The sequence below is a fragment of the Heterocephalus glaber genome, unplaced genomic scaffold (genome assembly GCF_053883595.1).
Source record: "Heterocephalus glaber isolate CG9 unplaced genomic scaffold, H.glaber_assembly_v1.0 deba00000071, whole genome shotgun sequence".
Taxonomy (NCBI): domain Eukaryota; kingdom Metazoa; phylum Chordata; class Mammalia; order Rodentia; family Bathyergidae; genus Heterocephalus; species Heterocephalus glaber.
This window is the reverse complement of record NW_028258137.1, coordinates 28,717,404-28,739,993: the sequence shown is the minus strand read 5'-3', so window position 1 is coordinate 28,739,993 and position 22,590 is coordinate 28,717,404. Positions and strand designations below refer to the sequence as shown.

Below are 22,590 nucleotides of genomic sequence, written 5' to 3'. Positions count from 1 at the left end.
ATTTAGGGATTTAGTGAAAACTTATCTCAAAATAAAAACTGAAAAAAGGGCTGAAGCTGTTGCTCAATGTGAAGGCTCTCTGTTCAATCCCCAGTAATGTTTAAAAAAGAAAAGTTTTATTTTGACTCATGGTTTCAGAGGTTTCAGTTCATGCATGGTCCTCTGGCTTCAAGGCAGAAATGGCATGGCTGAAGAAGGCTGCTTAGCTTGTGGCAGCTGAAGAGCAGAGATAGTTGGAAGAGAGCCAGAAGACAAATAATACCTTCCAAAGGCTCTACCCCAGCAACCTGCCACCTCTAGTCAGGCCCCACTGGCAAGAGGTCAGCACCTGTCTTACTTTCTTTGTCACTGGGACACAGTACCTGAAAACTGAAACTTAAAGGAGGGAAGGTTTATTTTGGCTCACAGTTTCTAGAAGTTTCAGTCTGCTGGCTGCAAGCAGGACTGGGTGACACAGGGTAATGGCAAAAGTGAAGCTGTTCCTGGCATGGTAGATAAGAAGCAGAGGGAGTGAAGAGAGGAACTGTGGAGGGATTTAAACCCAGGCCAGACCCCCACCTCCTAACAGCAAGCCCTCTGTAAGCCCCCATAATCCAATCACCTTCCAAAAGTCCCACCTCTGAACATCAGCCTTTTGGGGGACACTTTTGATCCAAGCCATAATAGTAGATAATATTTTAGATAATAATAGTTAATGTTAAATTTCTTGGTGTCATAATGGTATTAAGTAGGAAAATGTCATTGCTTTCAGAGCTAAGTAATGAAGTATTTATAGGTAAGGTAGCCCTTGGTTTCTCTAATATATTTTCAAATGGTTCAGGAAAAAAAAAATTTAAAGCATGTTTGTAATTATGTGTATGGATGTGGATAGAGTGAAAATGTGTATCCAAATGTTAACAGTTGATAAATCTAGGTAAAGGGCATATGGGAATTAATTGAACTATTCATATTTTATGAGGTTTGAAATTTTTCAAAATAAAAAATGTAAAAAGAACCCACTAGAGCATTGGGCTGTGAGCTTGAGCAATTATTCTACAAATCAGCCCTTAAAACATTTGATGTACAAAATTGTCTTCCTCCAGGGCTTTCTTTGAGTATGTGCAGTGATGAGAAATCTTTACAATGATTGATAATGTAGTTTGCTTCAACAAGCATATACTGTTTCCTCCTCTGCGTTAGCTTGGAAAGCCAGGCCCTGCCTTTGAGAATTCACAGCCTAATGTGATGGATGTGGACATAGTTGTGTGTAATATGTGTTTTCAACCTCCTTGTTTTTTCCTTTTAATATTTTCCAGCTACAAGAATTACACTCTTGTGACTGTGTTTGGAAATTTACATCAGGCCCAGCTGGGTGGTGTACCCGGAACTTACCAGTTGGTTCGAAGTTTCCTGAACATTAAACTTCCGGCTCCCTTACCTGGACTTCAGGTACTGACATCTTCATATGATCAGTTACTCTGCAAGAGCAGTTGCTCTTAGATATTTTCAGTTGAAATGAGGTTATGTGTGAAAGGGGACCAGGGAGGTGAGGATGGAAGTTGGAAGGCTCTTCAGAGGCCAGTTGTGCAAGAGTCCTGGGCATAGGGGGAGGGAAGATGGCACAGGCTTGGGCTGTGTTTTGAAAGTTGAGCAAAGAAAGAGTATGGGGAGTGTTGCATGTGTGGTAGGGCTTGCCAGGCTTAGGGCCAGCTGTCAAAAGCCTTAAGTGCCAGGCTGAGCACTTAGGACTTAACAGCTCAGAGGGTTTAAGTGGACAAGTGACATGGTTCAGTGTGGGGTTTAGAAAGAGTCTGACTGGGGAAAGGGAGGAGGGACTTAAAAAGGAAGTCTAAGATCTACTTTTCTAGCGATCTTAGGGAAAAACAGAACAAGAAGGATGAGCAGAGGCCTGCTGCCCAGACAGGTACCAAAAACAGATTTAGGGTAATCAGCTGCAGTACTGGAAGGGTGGGGACAGAGCTGCCTCATATCCCTTGTGCCTAGCAGTGCCTGACACCAAGAGACTCAGCATTTGAATGAATAAGGAATGATTGTCTGTTCATTAGTAGTTAAGATTTAATAAAGTTAGTAGATAATGATACTCTCTTTTTGGTCAGTTAGGTCTGTTTCGTTTCATTTCATTTTGTTTCATTCTGTTTTTGGTACTGTGGATAAAACCTACGGCCTTGACACTAACCCTAACCCTAGGCCTTTTTAAAATTTTGATACACGTTCTTGCTTAGTCATTAAGTTGCCCGGGCTGGGCTTGAATTTGTAATCCTTCTGCCTCTGCCTCCCAGAATGCTGGGATTACAGGTGTGCACCACCATACTATGTAGGTGGTCAGCTACATCTTTAGCCCTTGCTTTGTGGGGGTTCTCGGAGTTTATATTATACTCACAGAACAATGTCATCTGATTACTGCCAGCTGGGATCCGTGGAGAAAGCACAGGGCTAGCTTTAGATCAAATTGGGTACATGCACTTTAGAGAAACAGCTCCAGGGCCACATTGCTACTAGCTTGCCTTGGACAAATTACTTAACCACCCTGTGCTTCTTTGTTTGTAAAATAGAGAGTGGGGAAGCTGTTAATGGTGTTGTGAAAACCTCAGTGACTTGATACCAGGAGAGGGACTTAGCTGGGTGTCAGCACATCAGAAAGCAGTTAGTTTTGTTTACTTCAGGCATGTCTCTTTTTTCCTTTAGGACGGAGAGGTGGAGGGCCACCCTGTCTGGGCACTAATTTATTACTGCATGCGCTGTGGAGACTTGCTTGCTGCCTCACAGGTGGTTAATCGGGCCCAGCACCAGCTGGGAGAGTTTAAGACCTGGTTCCAGGAGTACATGAACAGCAAGGACAGAAGGTACAGTGACTGAGATGGTACATCCGCAAGAAGCCACATGGAACGAAGAGGGTGATCTCCACTGACATTTTAAGCAAGTGCAGGGAAGAGAAAATGATAAGTTTCCACTCGGGGTAAAAAGGAGCTTGGGAAGTGGGCAGAACTCTTAGGAATATGATTGAAAACATCAAAGAAGATCTTTATTCTGACATGGCTCTCTAAACATGCCTACCTCTGTGTTGAGAAAATTCTGTGTTCCAATAACAAGGGACTGTGTGCTTGGAAGTACGATTTGACTTATTCTGTAAATCTAAGGGCCGTCAAGGATGCTTTATAAAATGGAACTTTTTTAAAAGTTCTCTTGCATTAAGGAGCTGCAAAAAAAACACCTTAGTTTTTCTCTGGGTTTTAATACTGCAGTCGGACACAAGTTCATAGTCAAACCCAGTTTATATATATTTATGTATAAGAAGTAATAGGGATTTCTTTAATTGTACCTGGAAAAATGAGGGATACTTTTCTTGGCAGTGTTAATGGCATGTCAGGAGGTTATCTCAAATTACAAGCCCCTGCCTGTATTGTATTTAGGGTTTAAAGTAGGGATAATGTCTTGGAGTTTCTCCTGCTGGAGACCCTGGGGCAAGGATTTGAGTGAGTGTGAGGCCAGCGGGGGCTGAGAGAGTTAGGGAGGACTACTGCTGTCCTTCATTGCATGAAGGCTGCTGGAGGGTGAGGTGAAGCACTGATCCCAGCATTTTTGACCTGCCCCTGAAGGCCTCAGCCACTAGAGAAAGCAGACAGGTAGAGATGCAGGTGCTGGTAGTTACAAGTCAGGTGAAGGGATGATGCTCAAGGGGTGTGGCAGAGACAGTGTCCTTAGCCAGGATGAAGGAAAGCCTCCGAACTCTGTAAGTGGTACTTTGTCTTGCTCCTGAGGGCCTTTGCTGAGTGTGTGCTGTTGGTTCCCTTATGTCTTTAGATTGTCCCCAGCTACAGAAAACAAGCTCCGGCTGCATTACCGCAGAGCCCTCAGGAACAACACAGACCCCTACAAGCGGGCTGTATACTGTATCATTGGCAGATGCGACGTCACTGACAACCAGAGCGAAGTGGCAGACAAAACTGAGGACTACTTGTGGCTGAAGGTAGCACTGCTTCCCTGGCCTGGGTGGGTTGTCACCCCTCCTCTCTGCTCATGTTCTCCACACAGATCTTCCCTGCTTAATGTCTGATGCCAGTAAAGTGATCAGGACCAGTGGGTTTCCTGTCTCCTGGCCCTACTTTAAAATTTCCCAGCTAATAGCCATAGTCTGTAACACAGCCTCCAGCCCCCAGCATTGAGCATGGCTGCTAAGCTGCTATAACTGTGCATGTGACTCAATATAGTTTGTACCAATGCATGTGTTTCTTTTGGGGGTTTAGTTGAACCAAGTGTGTTTTGATGATGACGGCACCAGCTCCCCACAAGATAGGCTCAGTCTCTCTCAGTTCCAGAAACAGTTGTTGGAAGACTATGGTAAGATCCTGGACACAGCCACCTTCTCTCTTCTTGTCCACGTAAGGCAACTACTTTGTTTTCCTTGGGGAAGATCCTTGTCTCTGAACTCTTGAATTTGTACCATTTCAAATGCAAGTAGAAGCCTTGTGGCCTTAGAAATGTGTATGTCCCACATGGTCATCAACAGTAAACTGTTTTTTCTAATTCTTTCAACTGCTGTGGTAGACATTTCCTCAGGGAAGCACATAAAGAAGACATCACTCTTCATTCCCAGATCTTGCCAGTGACCATATCACAGCACAAAGGAAAAGAAAGATCTTTTGTCCTTTTATTTCTCCCTCATTGTTTAAAAATTCTGGGAAGAATAGATGATTCCAACTATTGATTGTTGAATTCAGATTTCTGTGAATATGAGTCAACTGAAGGTTCTTTGAAATCTTTATTTCTGTCTGTTTTGAGTTACTCTTATCAGGGTACAAGAGATAAACAGTCCCTTTGTGGTTGTTCTGTTTCTGCCTACCTGAGGCACACAGTTGAGTTTTATGGCACAGCCCCTACTTCCAGTCCTCTTGTGAGGTCTAAAGCAGGTAGAAGAGCCAGGTCACACTTCTGAGCAGGTTTATCTTCCCCTACCCACTAGGTGAGTCCCACTTTAGGGTGCACCAGCAGCCCTTCCTCTACTTCCAAGTGCTGTTCCTGACAGCACAGTTTGAAGCCGCCATCGCTTTTCTCTTCCGCCTGGAACGGATGCGCCCCCATGCTGTCCACGTGGCCCTGGTGCTGTTTGAGCTAAAGCTGCTTTTAAAATCATCAGGGCAGAATGCTCAGCTTCGTAAGTACTCACTACTGGATTGTCAGTGGTGTCACCACAATACATCATTCCCATCAGCAGTAGAATCATAGCCACTCAGGATTTGGGCAATCATTTTAGGGTGTATGGATAATTAGGTCAGGGGTCCTTGCTTTTTTTCCCCATGTTAGATTTCCCTGCAATGTGAAATATAGAAAGCGCTGCACAAAGTGGCATCTTTGTGGCCAGTTTGGTTGCCTGGAGAATGGTACAGACAAAGCAGGCCCTTAGAGCCATGAGTCTGGTTTCCACTAGGGTCTGGGTTTCATGATCTTGGAAACCCCAGCCAGCTATTTATGGACCACCATGTGGCAGAGTCAAGTAAATTTAAGTGAATAGCTACAGGTTCATTAGGAGAGCAGTACAGTCAGCCCAGAGCCTGAATCTTGATAGTCAGCTGTATTATTTCTTCATTCGAAGACCAGCATGCTAGTCATTTACTACACAATTCCATGCTCTGCACTCTTGTCCATGGAGAAGAATTGAGACAGGCTGGTAAGGGAGATTGGGCAAAGTTTACATTGGGAAACGTGAGCTGGGCTGCAGGGGTAGATGCTCCTAGGCCTGAGGATTTAGTTTCCATAGTTCCTGGGGTGTGTGGGGCAGAGGAGCAGTATGGTTGTGATTCATTCTGTCCCCACTGTACAGTCAGCCATGAGCCTGGTGACCCTCCCTGCATGCGGCGGCTGAACTTTGTGCGACTGCTCATGCTGTATACCCGGAAATTTGAGTCCACAGATCCAAGGGATGCCCTCCAGTACTTCTACTTCCTCAGGTAAAATTTGCTTCTAACCCTTCAACGAGTTTTGATCTCTGAGAATGACTATCAGAGACCCCCTGTCCATACCAGAAACCAAATTGCTCTTGTCTCTTTACAGGGATGAGAAAGATAGTCAAGGAGAAAACATGTTTTTACGCTGTGTGAGTGAGCTTGTGATAGAAAGTCGAGAGGTACGTCAGTGTCCTTGTCTCCCCTGCCCACAGTTCTCCGAATATGTCCTCTCAGGAGAGGTGACACTGCACATTCCCCTGAGTGATGGTGGTTGGGGCCTGGGGCTGAGCTTGGAATTTCCTTTGGTTCCTAACAGTTAACATAACTATTTCAGTCTCACTGTTTTCTAGTCTGTGTAAGATTTCCATTCACCCATTTTCTTCCCCCTTTTGTCTCCAAAGAATTGTATATTATGTATTGTCCAGTAAATTGAGTAAATTTTTTCTTTTACAGTTTGATATGATTCTTGGGAAACTACAGAATGATGGAAGTAGAAAGGTGGGTCAAATGTATCCCTAAAGACATGTTGGTTTGCAGTTGGGGGCTTATAAATGTCAGAAGAATACTATTTTAGGATTCAAAGTATTACTGATGCAAATCTGAATGAAACTGCTTAGTTTAGAAAATAAAATGGACTAGGTGTGGTGCCAGACATCTATATAATTCCAGCACTCTGGGAGGCTGACACAGAAAGATTGCAAGTTCAAGCCAGCCTGGGCAATTTAGCAACTTAGTGTAATCCCATCTCAAAAAATTAAAAGGGCTGGAGCTCAGTTTAAAGGCCATGGATTTGATCCCCAGGATCACAGTCAGCTAATACAGGCTGGAGATGTAGCTTAGCACAGAGGTCCTGGGTTCGGTCCACAGTACAAAAAAAAAAAAAAGAGTGGAAATCATAGGCCCAGATGATGACCTTGATTTTGTGCACATTTATATCTTTCTTTAAAATTTGTAAATCTGTGATTATATAGCTTTTTTTGTGTGTTCAAATACTCATCTGTTTGCCTTCTCTTTTTTGAGTTAATAAGGTTATATTTCTGCTGTTCTTGGCTCAGAAAATATTAAGAAAAAGAAACTGATTAATGTACTTACTCTCCTCTGATGGAAAAGTTAAAAGTACACTTGACCTCCCTCAAAAGGCAATTTCTGAGGGCTTAAAACTCTACATCAACCATAGAAATGCAGCTAGTCCAGGGAGCCCTAGCATTTCTCCGAGACTCATTGAGCCCCTGTAGTGTCCTAGTAGAAGAGGCAGGGTCTCTGAGGTCAAAGATCACACCTTATCCTGACTACTCCTGCAGCCTAGGGAAAGCCCTTTGTCCCTCAGAGACTTACTTTCGTCATTTGTGAAAATGAGCTCACGCTGCCCAGCTCAGAAGAGAGGCCTGATAATGCTGATGATAACAGCCCATGCTAATTGGGCAATGATAGTTTCCAGGCACTGTGTGAGTGCTTTCCATGTGGCCTCTGGGTTTTTTTTTTCCTTTGGTACCAGAGATCGAACTCGGATCCTTGTGCTTGCAAGGCAGATGGTAGAACCACTGAGCTGAATCCTGGCCCCTCCATGTAGTTTCTTACTTAATTGCCACAGTGACCTAGGTGGGAACTGTTACCATCTGTGTTTTCCAAGTGAGGAAATAGAAATAAAAGAGGTTAGTTATTTTCCTCAAGACACCCAGCTGGAATTTGAACCCAGGCCTTCTGACCTTAGAGCCCATGCTCTTCCCTGGTATCCTGTGCCACCTCTAGAGCAGCAGGGGCAGGTCATCTGGACTTGATCCCCTCTACGAGTCCAGTGCTAGTGGAGAATCGGGATGGCCGGTCAGAGGTGTCACACAGTCCATCTTTATTCTCCCAGTGCCTGAGGCATCTTCTCATACTCTCTTGAACATTCAGTTATTTTATTGAGTGGTGATGGTGATTTTTTTAATATCCTGATACGACTTGCCATGTATTTTTTTCAGCACTATGTTTCTTTTGTCATCTGTCTTAGAAACCAAATCTACAATCTTTCAGAGATTTTCCCCAAGCTCCTTGATTTTTCTTCCTACTTCCTACTTATCAGAAAATTTTAAATCACTGATAATTTCACCTATTCTCTGGGTCATTTTGGAAAATCAGAAAAGCACAATTGTCTTATTGCTAACTCCTCTATGTTTCCACTGCCTCTTCATGTATTGTTCCATTGATCCCTTCCATGGCTTTTTTTCCTCCCATAGTTTTAATAAGACCTTATATCCATAGGAAGGCCAGAGTCTAGCTGATGAAATACATGTATTACTTAGGGCAAGCATTTTCAATTAAAGTACTTTTTGGATCCTAGATGCTTCTTCTGTGTATTGAAAGTAATAGCTTTGTGCATTCTGTCTCTCTTCTTCCTCCTCCATAATTTGTCTTGTCAGCCTGGAGTCATAGATAAGTTCACTAGTGACACAAAGCCTATTATCAATAAAGTTGCTTCCGTGGCAGAAAATAAAGGACTGTTTGAAGAAGCAGTGAAGCTTTACGATCTTGCCAAGGTAAAATGTGCCCCTTTCTTCCTTTTGCACTGAATAGCTCTGTTGGCCTTTTGTCATTAAATGCACAAACATTTCAGCATCACTGTTACTATAGTGCTGTCCCTGCTGAAGCATTTTCTCCTAGTGCTTAAGCAATTAACAGTCCAGTCAGGGTGAAATTCCCATTTTACAGAATTATTTATGCCCATAAGATATGTCTGGCCAAACAAGAGCAACATATTGAAAGGATATCCTGCAGGCATTGAAGTGTCATCTCACTTGGCAACAGAATAAGCATCTGTCCCATTTTGATGGTAAAGCTGTGGTGAAAATGCTTACCTTCAGGCAGCCAACAGTATGCTGATGAATAGTGTATGTCACAGCTGGGGCCTTTTGAGAGAACTGGAATAAATATTTCTACATAAGAACATACGATGACTGCATTGATTTAGACCTAAAAAAGATCACATTCTTTCCTTTAATCAGAGAAGAATAGGCACAAAAAGGGTTATAATTCATGTTTTTTTAATTTAAAAAAATGTGTAGATTGAGCTATAATTAGGGTATAGAACAGTGTGCAGACCATGTCTTCCTCAGTGAATCTTCCATGGGATACAGAATATCTCCATCTATCACCCGAGAAAGTTCCCTCTTTTGTTTTTGTGATTTAGTTTTTCCTTTTATTGATTATTTCCTGAATTTTAAAAACTTGAACAGAATGCTGACAAAGTGCTGGAGCTGATGAACAAATTGCTGAGCCCTGTTGTTCCCCAGATCAGTGCCCCGCAATCCAATAAAGAGAGGCTTAAGAACATGGCCCTCTCCATTGCTGAACGGTAAGGCCCAGTTGTCTCTATGGGGCTCTCAGGGTGCCAGTGCTAGGCCACTTGTACCCATGCCATGCATGTTTGGTAGCAGCACATAGCTTTCAAAGTGGCTCTGCTAACTCACCTTGCCTCTAGCCATGCATAGGAGTTCCCCGGTTCACACGTCATAACCTGCACTTGGTACCATCAGACTTTGAAGAGTTTACATTTAAACCTGGACTTACACTTAATTCTAGACATTATCCTTATATATACAGAGTTATATTTGTCTTCACTAGCTATCTCACAGGCACTTAGGAACCCAACTACTGGTGGATAGAAGGGGTGTTCTTGTGGACAGTGTTATAGAATCTACCCACCCCCCCACCCCCCATTGAGTTTACTGTGTTATGGCTGCCTTAACTCCCAGGCTGAAGCAAAGGATGCTCCTTTTTATGCCTTCTATAGACACTTCTAATAAAGTGACCCACAAAAAAAAATGGATTTGAGCTGGGCATTGTGGCATGTGCCTGTAATCACAGCAACTGTGGGAGGCTGAGGCAGAGGATTGCAAGTTCTAGCTCAGCCTGGGCAACTTAGTGACTAAGCAGGACCCCAGCTCAAAATTTTTAAAAAGTGCTAAGGATACAGCTCAGTTTAGAGGCCTTGGGTTAGTCCCTAGTACTACCAAAAACAAAACTAGGTTCAAGATGCTTTCCTGGGCTAACACAAAAGAACATTCTTTGGCTAGTGATGTATCTCCACTTAGCAAATGATCCCTAGTGTTGGCTGCTGGGCTTTTTGCCTTTCAGCACCTCTTGCCCTTTCTAAAGATTTGGAGACTGAGCCTCTTTTTTTTTTGCATGCAAAATATTTGTAGGTGGATTGATAGCAAATTTACCATCAATGCATAACCATTTCAAAATCAACAGTTTTTCACTCTAATTCCCCTTACCCAGAGTTATTGAAAATGCTATCCCACAGTTGTGGATTATAATCTGAAATTCATAATACATCCTTGCTTCCCTCCAACACCCTCTTTTTGTCCTTCAGGTACAGGGCTCAGGGTGTAAGTGCAAATAAATTTCTGGACTCTACATTCTATCTTCTGTTGGACTTGATCACCTTTTTTGACGAGTATCACAATGGTCATATTGACAGAGCCTTTGATGTAAGTTTCACAAGGGATGTTTGAAGTGCAGGTTAATGTATGGCCTTGAAAATTCAAAATGCCTCATGGAATTCATGTAAAACAAAAGAAATTCGGGCCCGGGGGTTTAGCTCAGGAGTTCCACCCAAGCTCAAGGTCCCTCAATTGCCAGTACCAAAAACAAAAACAAAAAAACAACCAAAAGAAATGTCATTAATATGCATCTTATATGAAGGAGGACAGCTATGATCCTGGGAATCTAAAGGGGATTTCCATGTTGCTTTTTTTTCTTTTTTTGATTCCTTTCCCCTTTAATCTGAAAACAAAGGTTTCTCAGTAATTTGAAGCCTCTGAATTTTAAAATTGTGTGAGAAAACAGGGATACAAATCAGCTTAGCAAGTCAGAATCAAAGCCTTTGTGTATACAAGGGGAATAGCATTTTCTGTGAAGGAGCCCTTTCTGAACAGGTTACATGCTGACAGTTATGTTTAGGGAGATGAAATGACAATGATGGCTATGTAATATAAGGCTGGTGGTGGTTTGTTTTAAACAGATAATTGAGCGCTTGAAGCTGGTGCCCCTGAGTCAGGAAAGTGTGGAAGAGAGAGTGGCTGCCTTCAGAAATTTCAGTGATGAAGTAAGTTATTTTCTTCCTAAGTTACAGAATTCTGTTTTCTCTACTTCCACTGAAAGCTTTTTCTTTTAATGTGGCTAATAACTGTAAGAGTTCTAGTTAACGGTAATCACACAGGCTGAGTTTTCCAGAACAAGTCCAATTTCAGATATGCTGGGTTTTGTTGTGAATATACACATGTTCTTGGGAGAAACAGGTTTCTAACTGTTCCTGTGAGATCTAGTTTACTCTATTGTCCACTTGTACTAGAAGGTATTTTAATGTTTAATACTGATCTTCTGTATTTCCATTGAGTACAAGAAACATACATCATGATTCACAGACCTCCTTCCCTCTCCCTGAATTATTTTGTCCAAAGAAGTAAGTGCAATGCTGCTGGATTAAATAGTCAACCATGTGCCCCAGAGCCATTGTCTACAGGATTTTAAGCTCATTGCCACCATGTAATCCAGGGACGCTCAGCTGGGCTCTCCACTAAAATTGCTAGGAGAGGTTTAGAAACCTCTTCATGCCCAGGCCCACCCCCCCAGCAATCTGCTTTGCCTAATGGGAGCTGCAGCCTGAACCTCCCCTAGTCACCCAGAAAGACTTTCTTTCAAACACAAATACTGCTGGTTCTGGGATGTCACTGGTGGCATTTAAGTTTAATTTTATGGTGCTTAATGTTCCTTTTTAAGCAAATGCCCTTTATGAAAACATGTTTTTATTGTAGAGAAAGTTAAATGGCCAGTTTCTGTGCATGAGGAGGGGTTCCCTGAATCAGCAGCTTACCCCTTGCCAACCTCACCTTCTCCCCTGCTGTGGAGTCTACCCTTAGCTGCTTGTTCCTTTGCTGTTTCTTGACTTCTCCTGGATATATTATTAATTGCATTATGGCTAAAGTAGTACACCAGGGTTTGCCTCTGTATAAACTTCCAAGGGCTCAGGTCCAGTGGAGACAGCCAGAGAGGTCTGAGACAGTGGGGTGTGGTTGGAACTGTGGAGAACTAGTGTGTGCATCCTTACCTCCTGATACTCAAGTCCAGGTGCTTTTTGGTTAATCACTCTGCTGGCCAGTCTAAGCCTACATGCTTGCCAGATGTCAGTATGCTTTTGGCTTGTTTCCTCTACCAAGAGGAACAGAAAGAATGACCACCTGGCCTTCTGAGTAGCATTGCCCGGGGGTTGCTATCACACTTGACATTACAGTGCCATCAGTTTGATTCTGGCAATTGCAGCTCTCCACTGGCAGCTGTGGATGTAGTGTGGCCAGTTAGAGTGGCCACCTCCCTCCATGTTGCTGACCCCAAGGGTTTGCTTCTTTTTCCTTACTCCATGTGTTTCTTTCTGTGTAGATCAGGCACAACCTCTCACAAGTTCTTCTCGCCACCATGAACATCTTGTTCACACAGTTCAAGAGGCTCAAGGGGACAAGTCCATCCTCAGCATCCAGGCCCCAGCGAGTCATGGAGGACCGCGACTCTGTAAGATCTCAGCGTTTGCAAGAAACATTGCTGAGAACCACCTTTCTGATTTGGAATCTGTTAAACTCTTAAGAGACCACGTGACCCTAAACTGTTCTTTTCCCTGATGACCTGGCATCTGGGTATATCTTATGTCAAGAGCTCCTTGAGGATATCAGACATTAATAGGATTGCTGTTCTTCTCAAGCTTTGTTTTAAAAAAGAATGTGCTAAGTCTACAAATACTAGCTTTTAGAGAAAAATCAAACAATGTTAATTTGGCATTGAATCCACAAGAATTTTTGCTCATTTTAAAATACAGGATGTCCCTGACTTACAAATGAGTTCCTTCTGGTAGAACATTCGTAAGATTCATACCTAAGTCTGACAAAGTAAGTTGTATACAGTACACCCGTGAAAATTCACAACGTGAATGTTCGTAAGTCGAGGACTTGCTGTATGAGATTATTTTGTGAGCCTCATCCCACCAGTGAACACTTTCATAAAAACTATATTTTATTTTTTCGTCAACACATTAATTTGATGCAAACCCTTGTTTCTCCTCTCTTCTGAGTCTCACAATGACCCACAAGAGGAGCTAGGTCAGCATTTTATAGCCATCTTTCTGCTAAGGAAACTAAGGCCTGGAAGTGGTTACTAACTTGCTCCCTTGAGGGCCCTTAGGTGTAGGTAGGTTCAGGGGCAATGTCTGGAAGCCAGATCTGTCTGACACCTGAGCCTGTGCCTTTTCTGCTGCCCATGGGGCCTCCAGCAGTACATGGGTCAAGCAGAGTCCAGGTGGATAGAACTGTGGGACTTACAGCATCTGTTGTCCAGTTCATTTGACCAAAGAGCAAAGGTGTTTGTTTGACCCATTTAAACCATGAAGCAGGGCAGTCCATGGTGTTTTTAAAAATTATCTTTCCCTTAACTTTTCCACTTAATTTTTTACAAGACTCTCAGGACAATGTCCAACAGCCAGACCTGATTTTGGTAGTTAGAACTCCTGACAGTCCTGCCTTCTGCCTCCTGGGCTGTCTGTGGGCTGTCTCCATTGTGACTTCTGTTAGTGAAAGATGGTAGAAATTTTCATCTTGAGGAGTGCTTATAGGTTTTGTTACAGGTGTTTACAGACTTTTCTGTCTAACCCAGATATAGTTTCCGTCCTTACTGGTATGAACATCTATGGGACAACCTGAAGCCTCAGATCCCAAATGTCCTTACAGGAATCATCTAAAGCTGTTCTCATAAGTTTCTTTACTCTATTCAGTAATTTCTCACTTGAAAACAGAATGAAAGCAGTCTTTTCTTCTGTAATTGGAAACAGCTGGGTTTAAATTTTTATGGCCATCTTTTTTCCTCTTGGAACCATCCAGGAATTTGCTAAATATTATTGCTTGGGAAAAGAGCACCTATGTCAGGGATGGAACGAGGGAAAGAACGAAAGGAAAGAAAGGAGGAAATGGGATGAAGTAGGATTCCACACAGTCACAGCCTTTGCCTTATGTTGAAGGTGCTACATGGGGCCCCAGGAACTCAGATCCCTGTGAAAACAGGAGAGGGAGGCTCAGAAGACTGCCTGCCTCTGAGGCAGCCCTGGAAGCTCAGCGCTGTCAGCAGTTAGTCACGTGTTCCACAGCAAGGCAGCTCCCCTGGCAGACCTATCAGCCTTTTGCTTAGTAAGCCTATCAGCTTTTGGCTTTGATGCCCTGTGGAACTGGAGCCCCAGTGGGCAAGCTTCACTAACCCTGCACAATGCTGAAGGAATAGACTGCAAGGGGTAAGACTCGTCCGCTAACCAGGATCTTTCTTTGAGACCACAGGGTAGCAAACAAGAATGTGATGTGGTTTTTGGTTCTGTGGCCTGACTTAAGAGTTAACCAGTTTTCTCCTGTTGCTCCCCCTTTCTCTCAGCAACTCCGAAGTCAAGCACGAGCCCTGATTACTTTCGCTGGAATGATACCCTACCGGACATCTGGGGACACCAATGCAAGGCTGGTGCAGATGGAAGTCCTCATGAACTAAGTGCCATGCTCTGGGGGCTTCTGGGACTGCAAGTGTCAGTATATTAGGCACACGGGCCCTCTGGGGTGGAGTTTCTGGTTTTGTTTCTGTTGTGTTATGTTGTGTTTTTTGTAGTATGTATTTTTGTCAACACCAATAAATTTCTTTGATTTGTGTTTCTTTTCAACATTTTTTTATTTTCATTGTTTTTTTTTCCTTTGGAATTTTGTTTAGATTTTTATTTGTGTATTGGGTGGAAATGCTATCATGGCCAGAGAGTGAGAGGCTATATAGGTGTCTATAAATTGACCTTAAATAATTAAAAATGTATCCCAAATGAGCAAGGAAACAAAGTCTTTCAGAGTCCCTTATTTAGATATAATATTCCATATAGCAGATTGCAGTTCATTTTCACATTTCTATTTGAATGTAAAAGCCAGTCTCAGCCTTGGATGATTTCTGATTTGCATGTTAAATACCAAGTGCTGCTTTGTCCTCCCTCTTCACCATTGTGCCTTGAAGTCCAGGTGATCTATGACCATCCCTCAGATCATCTGCTTTGATCCCAGCTTATTTGGTTGTTCTGTTGAAATCCCACTGGAGGCAAAGCATAGGCCATGAGAAAGAAGGTTGCAGGTGCCCCAGCTAGAGCTGGACAGAGGGGTGACCTTCACTCCCTCATATCCTGCAGCGGCTGCTCTGAGAATTGACTGATCCGGCTTGGGCATCTCTTTTCCCTTCTGTGGCACTCAGTTCCTCTGCTTAGATGACCCAACTCCCCACTCATGGAGATGGTTGGCCAGGTGAGCTCATGGTCACATTCTGAGGGTCTAATATACAGAATCCAGATATCACGTGGCACCTGCACTGTAGGTGTTTAGTCCCTGAGCAGTAGTTGTCACTCATCATTGGTTCTATTTCTCCCACCACCAGTCCCAAAGCCCTGTTGTAAATGGGAAGGGAAATGAGGACAACTGTTTGCTTCTGGCTGGGCCAACGTGGACTGTGTAACACAGGGCAGTGGTCTGCTCTGCTGAGGAGTAATCTTTCTCAGGAGAATGCTAAGATGCTAAAGGGTTTCCAAAGGTGCCTTTGCCCCAGGGAAAAGCCTTTTATTATAGGGTGTGGTCACCCTCCCCTTTAACACTTATTAAAGTAAGTGTTATTTTTCCTATTGGAAAAGAAAGAATCCTGTAGATAATAGGACCATCTGCTGCTGAGCTGTTGGATTCCATTTTCCAGCAAGGATGTAGCCTGAAGATCAGCAGGGCTGTATCTACCCTCCTCTGGTCCCATCTTGTCATGCTGGGGTGCCACCTTCAATTGAGCTTTATTGGAGTCTCTGGGAAGATGAGCCCTGCAGGGGACTTGACTTAGCAAGTTGTGCCTTGCTTATATGTGCTTTTGTTTTTACGGTGCTTTAAGAAGAGTACTCTGGATTTTTGTAAGTGTTTTGGTTTTTAATATTGGGTCTTGCAGGTAGAAATATAAAGCAATGGCCAGGGCTTTAGCTCAGTGGTTCCACCGTCTGCCTCAGAAATATAAAGCAATGTCAAAAATGAGAGAAAGTCAAAATTGTTTAAATAGTATATGCTTAATGGCTCACCTCTTCTTTATTATACTGTGAGAGGTAATTGTGGATTTCTTTCCCTGCATGGTGGAATTCTACTGGCTCAGAACAGTAGAACTGTACACCATTTCTACAGAGAGAATGAGAACTTTTGACCTATAACATGAAACCAGAAAACCAGAAGGGAGAAGAAAGCAACCAGATATTGAGCTGTGAGTGAAAGTAAAGTGGTCACTAGTTGGCAGTTGAGGACTTGCTCAGAGGAGACTTTCGTGGGAAGAGTGAGATAACTAGGTTCATACCAGAAGGGCTAGGCCTCCTGGAGCAAATCCCAATGCTTGTCTGATTCTGTGGTCTCACACTGCCTGCTGGGTTTGTGCAGAGCTGAGGAGAAACAAGCCAAGTTTGCAAAGCCACAACATCAGCCGGTTCCCTTGCATCCATTCATATAGCTTGTGCTAAAAAATCATGACCCATTATTAGCTTCATGTCATCCTCAGCTCACCAGTTTAGAGAACTGAATTCTTTCCCTATGTGTTGGCCCATGATTTCACTATTATCCAGAGAATCTGAGAGCAAATGGCACAGAGAGTCTCTCTTGTCTTCCAGGGATGAGATTCCAATCTTTCTAAGAAAATCAAGGGCTCTTGGAAACTGACAGGGTTAGCTCCAGTCTTAGAGTGGCTCATAATTAACTCACAGAGACACTCAAAGGGAAGTACTGATGTGATCTGCGTCCTATCCAAAAGCCTGGAGATTTGATTTCATGGATCCCTTTGTTTGTTTTAAATATGCTGCCCAACTTCACAGGGAAATCTGAAGTGGAAATGGTAAGCTCTTTTAGAACACAGTTCCTTTGGTTTATGCTCAAGAGCTAGGCAGCTTATCAAAGTTCAGTAAGCGCCTATATACAGTGGGGTGAGAAGGCAAACCCAGCTCCTCCTCTCTAAGAACTTAAAATCTAGTTACTGACTTAACCATGATTTGGCTGCTTCTATTGTTACTTTTCAGATGCAACATGTCAAGTCCTAGGTTTTAAGTTACTTCATGCAAAGGATAATAATCCACAGTGTCCAGCATTTTCTGATTAAAACAAAACAAAACAGAACTATTCTCTCTCTGGATGTTCACCTTTGCCTACATTGTATGAATAAATGCTCCTGGTCCAAACCCTTAATACTCAATTTAGCAATTGCATTCAGATGTGCCAGCACCCTACTGCTTTAGTTTTGACCCTTTTTTCTCCATTAGCATTAGAACATTTGTCTACTTTTAAGGTGTCATATCCCTTTTGAATTTCCATCATGCTACTCAGGAAGTTCCTGGAGCCAGCAGAATGCTCCGATAGAGATTAAAACCCCAGACTATGCCCAACCTCAGGCCTGCCAATGTGCTGCCAGCCCCAACTCTCATTATGGACTCATTGAGCCTCACTCAGCCATGGAGGTGGGCTGAGTACTGTGTCCGGCACCTTGGAAGGAGGTGTTACCTATAAAGCGCCCCCCCTCATAAAATAGCATTTTACATCAATAAGGGCTTTTGCGCCTACATTTTCAGGAATATCAGAAAAACCAGCAACTTATGAAACAGGAACTGTCTAGAATCCTGGAGGAAAATGAAACTGTTTTCAGGGTCCTGAATGCCCACTGATCTTAATTCCAGCACGCTGAACCAGAAATCGTCTGCCCACAACCCATTTTCTGACAATTTCATAGTATGTACAGTATTAGTATCCCTCACAGGGTGGGGGCAGGAGGACAATGAATCTTTCTGCCACTTGTTTCTAACTAAAAAGGACAATGGAGTAAAGCTAAAAACTATGAACTAGAATGTTCAGAAAAGAAATTCCAAATGATCTGTGCTTATCCTTACGCTGCTAGGCATGTAACCTATGCCTAGCTAAAGGGATGACATGGATTTATGTATCAGCTTGCAGTTCAGTTCAGCAGACAGCAAAGCCCCGAAAGTGCTGGGCCATGCTAAGTAGCTGGAGATGTCCAAGATCAGTCCCATCCTAGAGTTGTGTGTGAGTGTAAGAAAGGAGGTGCTGCCTTCTGTGGGTCTTTTTGCTAGGATCATGTAAGTGGAAATACTCATAGTTCTAAATTGTTAACCTGGGAAGGAGAAAAATTTTTCCCTAACTTGGATTTGAGAATTCTCTTCTATGTGCCACCCATGATGTCTGTCCCATAGTGGCTTGCCTCATGGGTATTTGAGCAGATGCTTTGCTTTGGCCTCTAACCTCAGCCCCCATCCCCTGCTCCTCATGCCAGAATGTATTTCAGCTTGGAAGCCCATAACAGGCATTCAGTCTGAGAGGTAGAGCAGAGGAATATTTTTCAAGGTTAGATATAGGAAATTTGCAGAGCTACCTAGGCATCAGGAAATTCAATTTACTGTTAGCAATAATAAAAGCTGGAGGCTGAGGAGATAGCTCAGTGGCACAGCACTTGCCTAGCATGTGTCAGCCTTGGGTTCAATCCCCAGTTGGGGGGAGGGGACGTAACGAGAGAATGAGAAAGAACCATAATAAAGGCTGGATCTTTAACCAAAAAAGTGGGTATTGGCAGAACCCAGCATTGCACTGGCACGCTCTGTACTCCAATGGCCTTTGCCCTTAATCAGGGGTTTTCTTGGGGACAAGAAGGGTGAACATGTTTGCCTCTGGCATTGGCTTCTGTTTGAGTAGGAAGTGGGGAGTCAGTCATCCTAGAGGGGACATCTACCCTCAAAACAGCAGACCTGACTTCACCAGGTTCTCTGGTGATGGCCAGAGTTGTATGACCCCTTCATCCAGGCCAGATTTAGTAAATAAAGGGCATTCCATTGCCTTTGAATTTCATATAAGTATTGAGGAAATTCTTAGTGTAAATATGTCCTGCTGTTAGCTGGCTCTCCTCTCCTGGTTTTGCTGGCATGCATTGCCTAAAGGTCTTCTAGCTCAGGCTCCTAGGAGCTCTCTAGCTAAATTGGATTACCCTGATTTGTTGCACTGTGTGCATTTCTGTGTGCAGCAGAAATGAGAGTGAGATGTGAAGTCACTTGAGAGAGGGCAGTAACTGGAATGCAGTTTTGAAGAGCCAGGCAGGCAGACTGAATGGGATAATTGTGGGCACCAGTTAACCTCAACTCCTGTCATCTACTAGGTATTTTTCCATCAGGGATTTCAAATGCCAAGTACTTTATCCAGAGAGGAAAGAGGCAAAGTACTGTCTGTTTTCCACTTGATCAGTAGTAACCTGTGTTAGAAACATGGAAGGGAGAATTATTTGCTTTATCCAATTGACTGATTATTTTCTTTTCTTTTGTCTTTGCTCGTCTGACATTGTTGCTCTGTGAGGTGTTTTGGGGAGAGGGGACAGGGAGGACAGTCAGTGGACGTGTTCTGCATGTTCCTTTCTATATCATAACTTCTGCAGTTACTGTGTTTAGGATGGTTCCTTCACCACCACTCCTGTCTATAGCCAGTAAATATCTGGACTGTTTTCCCAAAGTGCCATGTGCTCCCTTTGTTCAGTCCATCAGTAACAGAAACCTCTTTTCTGGGAGTGTCCTTAGCTGAGGCACAGGCTGGGGCTCTTCAGCAGGCAGAAGAGCCTCTGCCCAACTTCCAGGGGTGAATGAGCAAGGCCTTCTCCCCTCCCTGCAAGGAAGGTTCCCAAGGCCTGCCTGGCCCCTGGGCCTGTGAAGTCCCAGAGGCCTCTGTAAGTACAGGACTCTCACCTCAGCCAAAGTCTTAGCCCACCAAGCCTCTGGATTCCGTCCCCTGACTGGGGCCTGGGGAAGGTCAGATCTGGCTGGGAATGTGGTGGGGCAATAAATGAAAAGCATATTAATGGCAAACCCAGCATGTGGCATGTGTTCTGGAATTGGGAGCAGTTAAATTCTGTGACTCTCAGTAGAAAGCATTTTAAATGGGGACTGAGAGCCAGTAGTGTTGGCTTTGTGGATGGGGAAGCAGGAGTGGGAGGCTATGGATTGGATGGTAAGAGAGACTTGGGCCTGACCATGTGTCTCCTGTTCTCTTGGACAGTAATTGAACAGTTTTTGGTCAGAAGGGGAATTCTCAGGATCTGGGGCATGAGTTTCTGCTTGGAGATATGGAAATGCTGGGAGGTGGGGTGTTCTTGTCTCTCCACCTGGGGGCCCTTGCCCTGATGAGTCCTGAAGTGACAGCTTCAACTGCCTGGTGGCCTGTGTTCTCTCCCTGGAGAAGCCACACAGAAAGTTTCAGCCAACTCTCTGCATGGGGGCCCTCAGCTTGGGCAGGCCCCTGGAGCCACCAGGGAGGCCATTTCCTGATGAATCATCTGGGAGTTTGGACCCTCAAATCCGTCATAAAGTTTAGCTCCTCCTGGAGCTGGGCTGGGCTGGGCTGAAAAGTTATGGCCATCAAGGGGACCTATGGAAGTATGTGAGGGTAAGGGCCACTGGAGTTAAGGGTGACCTGTTTATCCAGGTTTTTTATTGCTGCAGGCTTTTCAGTGGAGTGAGGATTCTGAGTCACCCAGGTGGCAAGAGAAGACAAACACCATTGGTCACCCCAACTTGAGTGGCCCCTCAGCTGTTCCTTGGAAATTGCCAAGTTTTGGCAATAGAAGCCCTGGGAAGCAAACAGTCACAGAAAAATATGAAGACTGATGTGGGAAGTGAGGCCCCAGAGCCTGGGAGAGCTGCTGGCAGTGGTGGTGCACAGAACACAGTCCCTGGGGAGACTGGCTGGAAATTCCTTTTCCTTGGCTACCCTGCTGACCCCACCACACTCAGAGTTGTTCTCTGGGGTGAGCTTTTGTACTGATCAGTCTGTCAGACCATCTGGCTGGAATTTTGGAAAAATTTAAACCAAATCAAAAAGGCCACTTTTGTTTCCCCAAATACAGATGTTTGAGATAGGGCCCTCTGGTGGCCAGCAGCAGTCATTAACATTAGGAAGCACAAACTGCCCAAGAATTTCAGAGATTCTTTGAAAACTAAATTCTGAAAGTAAAGAGCTCAGCAATGATGGAGTGAAAAATAACGAGGAGCATTGGGAAAGTAGCCCTAAGATCAAAGCCTCACAGTACAGAGCTCTGAGCAAAATGAGCAAGTCCTAGCTAGGCAGCTGCCCACAAGGCTTCAGAGTTGTGCACCGTAAGGGGACATCCATGGCTTTGCAGCTGGACTGCAAATGGGTGGAAACCCTTTTGACACCATGTGGTGAACATGCAGCTGAGGGACCACTCTGGACACTTTGCTCATGTGGAAGGCAAGATACCAGCTCCCATTCCATCAGACCTTTGGGATGATCAGGTTGACATAAAAATCATCTACCTATAACCAGTCACACATTAACCCTCAGTAAGTAAAAGTTAATTTTGGTCACTCTGCTTCTGCCTCATTCAGAGGGATCTCTAAGGCAAAAGCTATATCCACTGCCACTCAACATCTACCCTTCACAGCAAGTGTTCATGTGGGTGCAGGTGGAGTCAGTTACCCCCACCTCAGGGATGGATAGTTGGATTTATTTATCTGGTAAGAACAAAATTAGGTCAATGACAGTAAGCCAAAATTTTGCTATTAGGGGACAGACATTGACATGTCGAGTTCAACTTGTGGTTCCTGTTTATTCCGTAACTCCTAAGTGGAAAGTGTTGGAGGCCTCCCTATGCCAGTTCTAGAAACTGGACACCATGGTGAACTGAATTAAGATCCCTGCCTCGAGGAGCTTACATTTTACTGGGGTGAGCAACAGTAAGGGGCCTCTTCCTATTATAAACCAGTGGAGATCTCTCCCCACTGGTTGACTCCAGGGCTTCACTCACCCATTCAGCACCCACCAGAGCACTTGGGGAGGAGCCATGGGATGATTTCTGCTTTCTGGGGCTCACATTGTAGAAGAGGAAAAGAGAGAAGTACATACACAAAAGATGGATACAAAGAAGATTGAATTATCTGAACTGGTAACAAACACCTGTAACCCTAGTGTAACCAGCGCATGTGCGCTCTCTCTCTCTCTCTCTCTTTCTTCTCCCCACCTCCTTCTCTCTCCTCCTTCTCCTCCTCCTCCTTCCTCTCTATCTCTCTCTGTCTCTGTCTCTCCCCCACCTCCCTCCCTCTCCCCCCCCACCCCCCATTTCTGGGTTTTTATCCCAACAGGGCAAAACAGCAAGCAGTGGGGAACAGTACCGGGTATGGTTTATTAAATTGGCACAGGGCTTATAAAATAAAAACTAAAGATGTCATTTTGGAAACAAACATTGAGCTACCCATAATAATTTAAGATGTACTGTATGTTTTTAAAGATCTCCCTGTGTATTTTTGGAAAGAGATGAAAAGAGAAAGAAAAAAGAGAGAAAAGACAAGATCTTGTGAGTTTCTCAATCAGGCTGTGTGAGCTACCTGACTTATCTTGGGGTCACACTGCATGTGCAGCCCACCCCTAACTGAAGTTAGGCTGCAGCCTGTCTCACTTTTGGTCATGACTTGCCAGGCATCTTTGCCAGTCATGCAGAGATCTGCTGTTTATATCTAGAACAGGCATCCTTGTTCTTGACATATAGCTAT

General features: G+C 43.9%; 1 protein-coding gene across 8 annotated transcripts in view; it reads left to right on the top strand.

Annotated features, from left to right (window-relative positions):
• Nup93 (nucleoporin 93) overlaps nucleotides 1–14,664 on the top strand; it is a 138,161-nt gene extending 123,497 nt beyond the window's left edge. For all 8 annotated transcript variants that reach the window (XM_021257019.2, XM_004843201.4, XM_087184373.1 and 5 more), the window contains 14 exons: nucleotides 1,296–1,428; nucleotides 2,686–2,843; nucleotides 3,802–3,967; nucleotides 4,245–4,338; nucleotides 4,961–5,152; nucleotides 5,819–5,945; nucleotides 6,049–6,121; nucleotides 6,396–6,440; nucleotides 8,345–8,461; nucleotides 9,158–9,276; nucleotides 10,300–10,417; nucleotides 10,951–11,034; nucleotides 12,366–12,494; nucleotides 14,388–14,664. In XM_021257019.2, coding sequence (XP_021112678.1) covers nucleotides 1,296–1,428; nucleotides 2,686–2,843; nucleotides 3,802–3,967; nucleotides 4,245–4,338; nucleotides 4,961–5,152; nucleotides 5,819–5,945; nucleotides 6,049–6,121; nucleotides 6,396–6,440; nucleotides 8,345–8,461; nucleotides 9,158–9,276; nucleotides 10,300–10,417; nucleotides 10,951–11,034; nucleotides 12,366–12,494; nucleotides 14,388–14,498 — 1,666 coding nt within the window. In that variant the 3' untranslated portion in view covers nucleotides 14,499–14,664. The remainder of the gene's footprint in view (nucleotides 1–1,295; nucleotides 1,429–2,685; nucleotides 2,844–3,801; nucleotides 3,968–4,244; nucleotides 4,339–4,960; nucleotides 5,153–5,818; nucleotides 5,946–6,048; nucleotides 6,122–6,395; nucleotides 6,441–8,344; nucleotides 8,462–9,157; nucleotides 9,277–10,299; nucleotides 10,418–10,950; nucleotides 11,035–12,365; nucleotides 12,495–14,387) is intronic.
• Nucleotides 14,665–22,590: the final 7,926 nt, after the last annotated feature.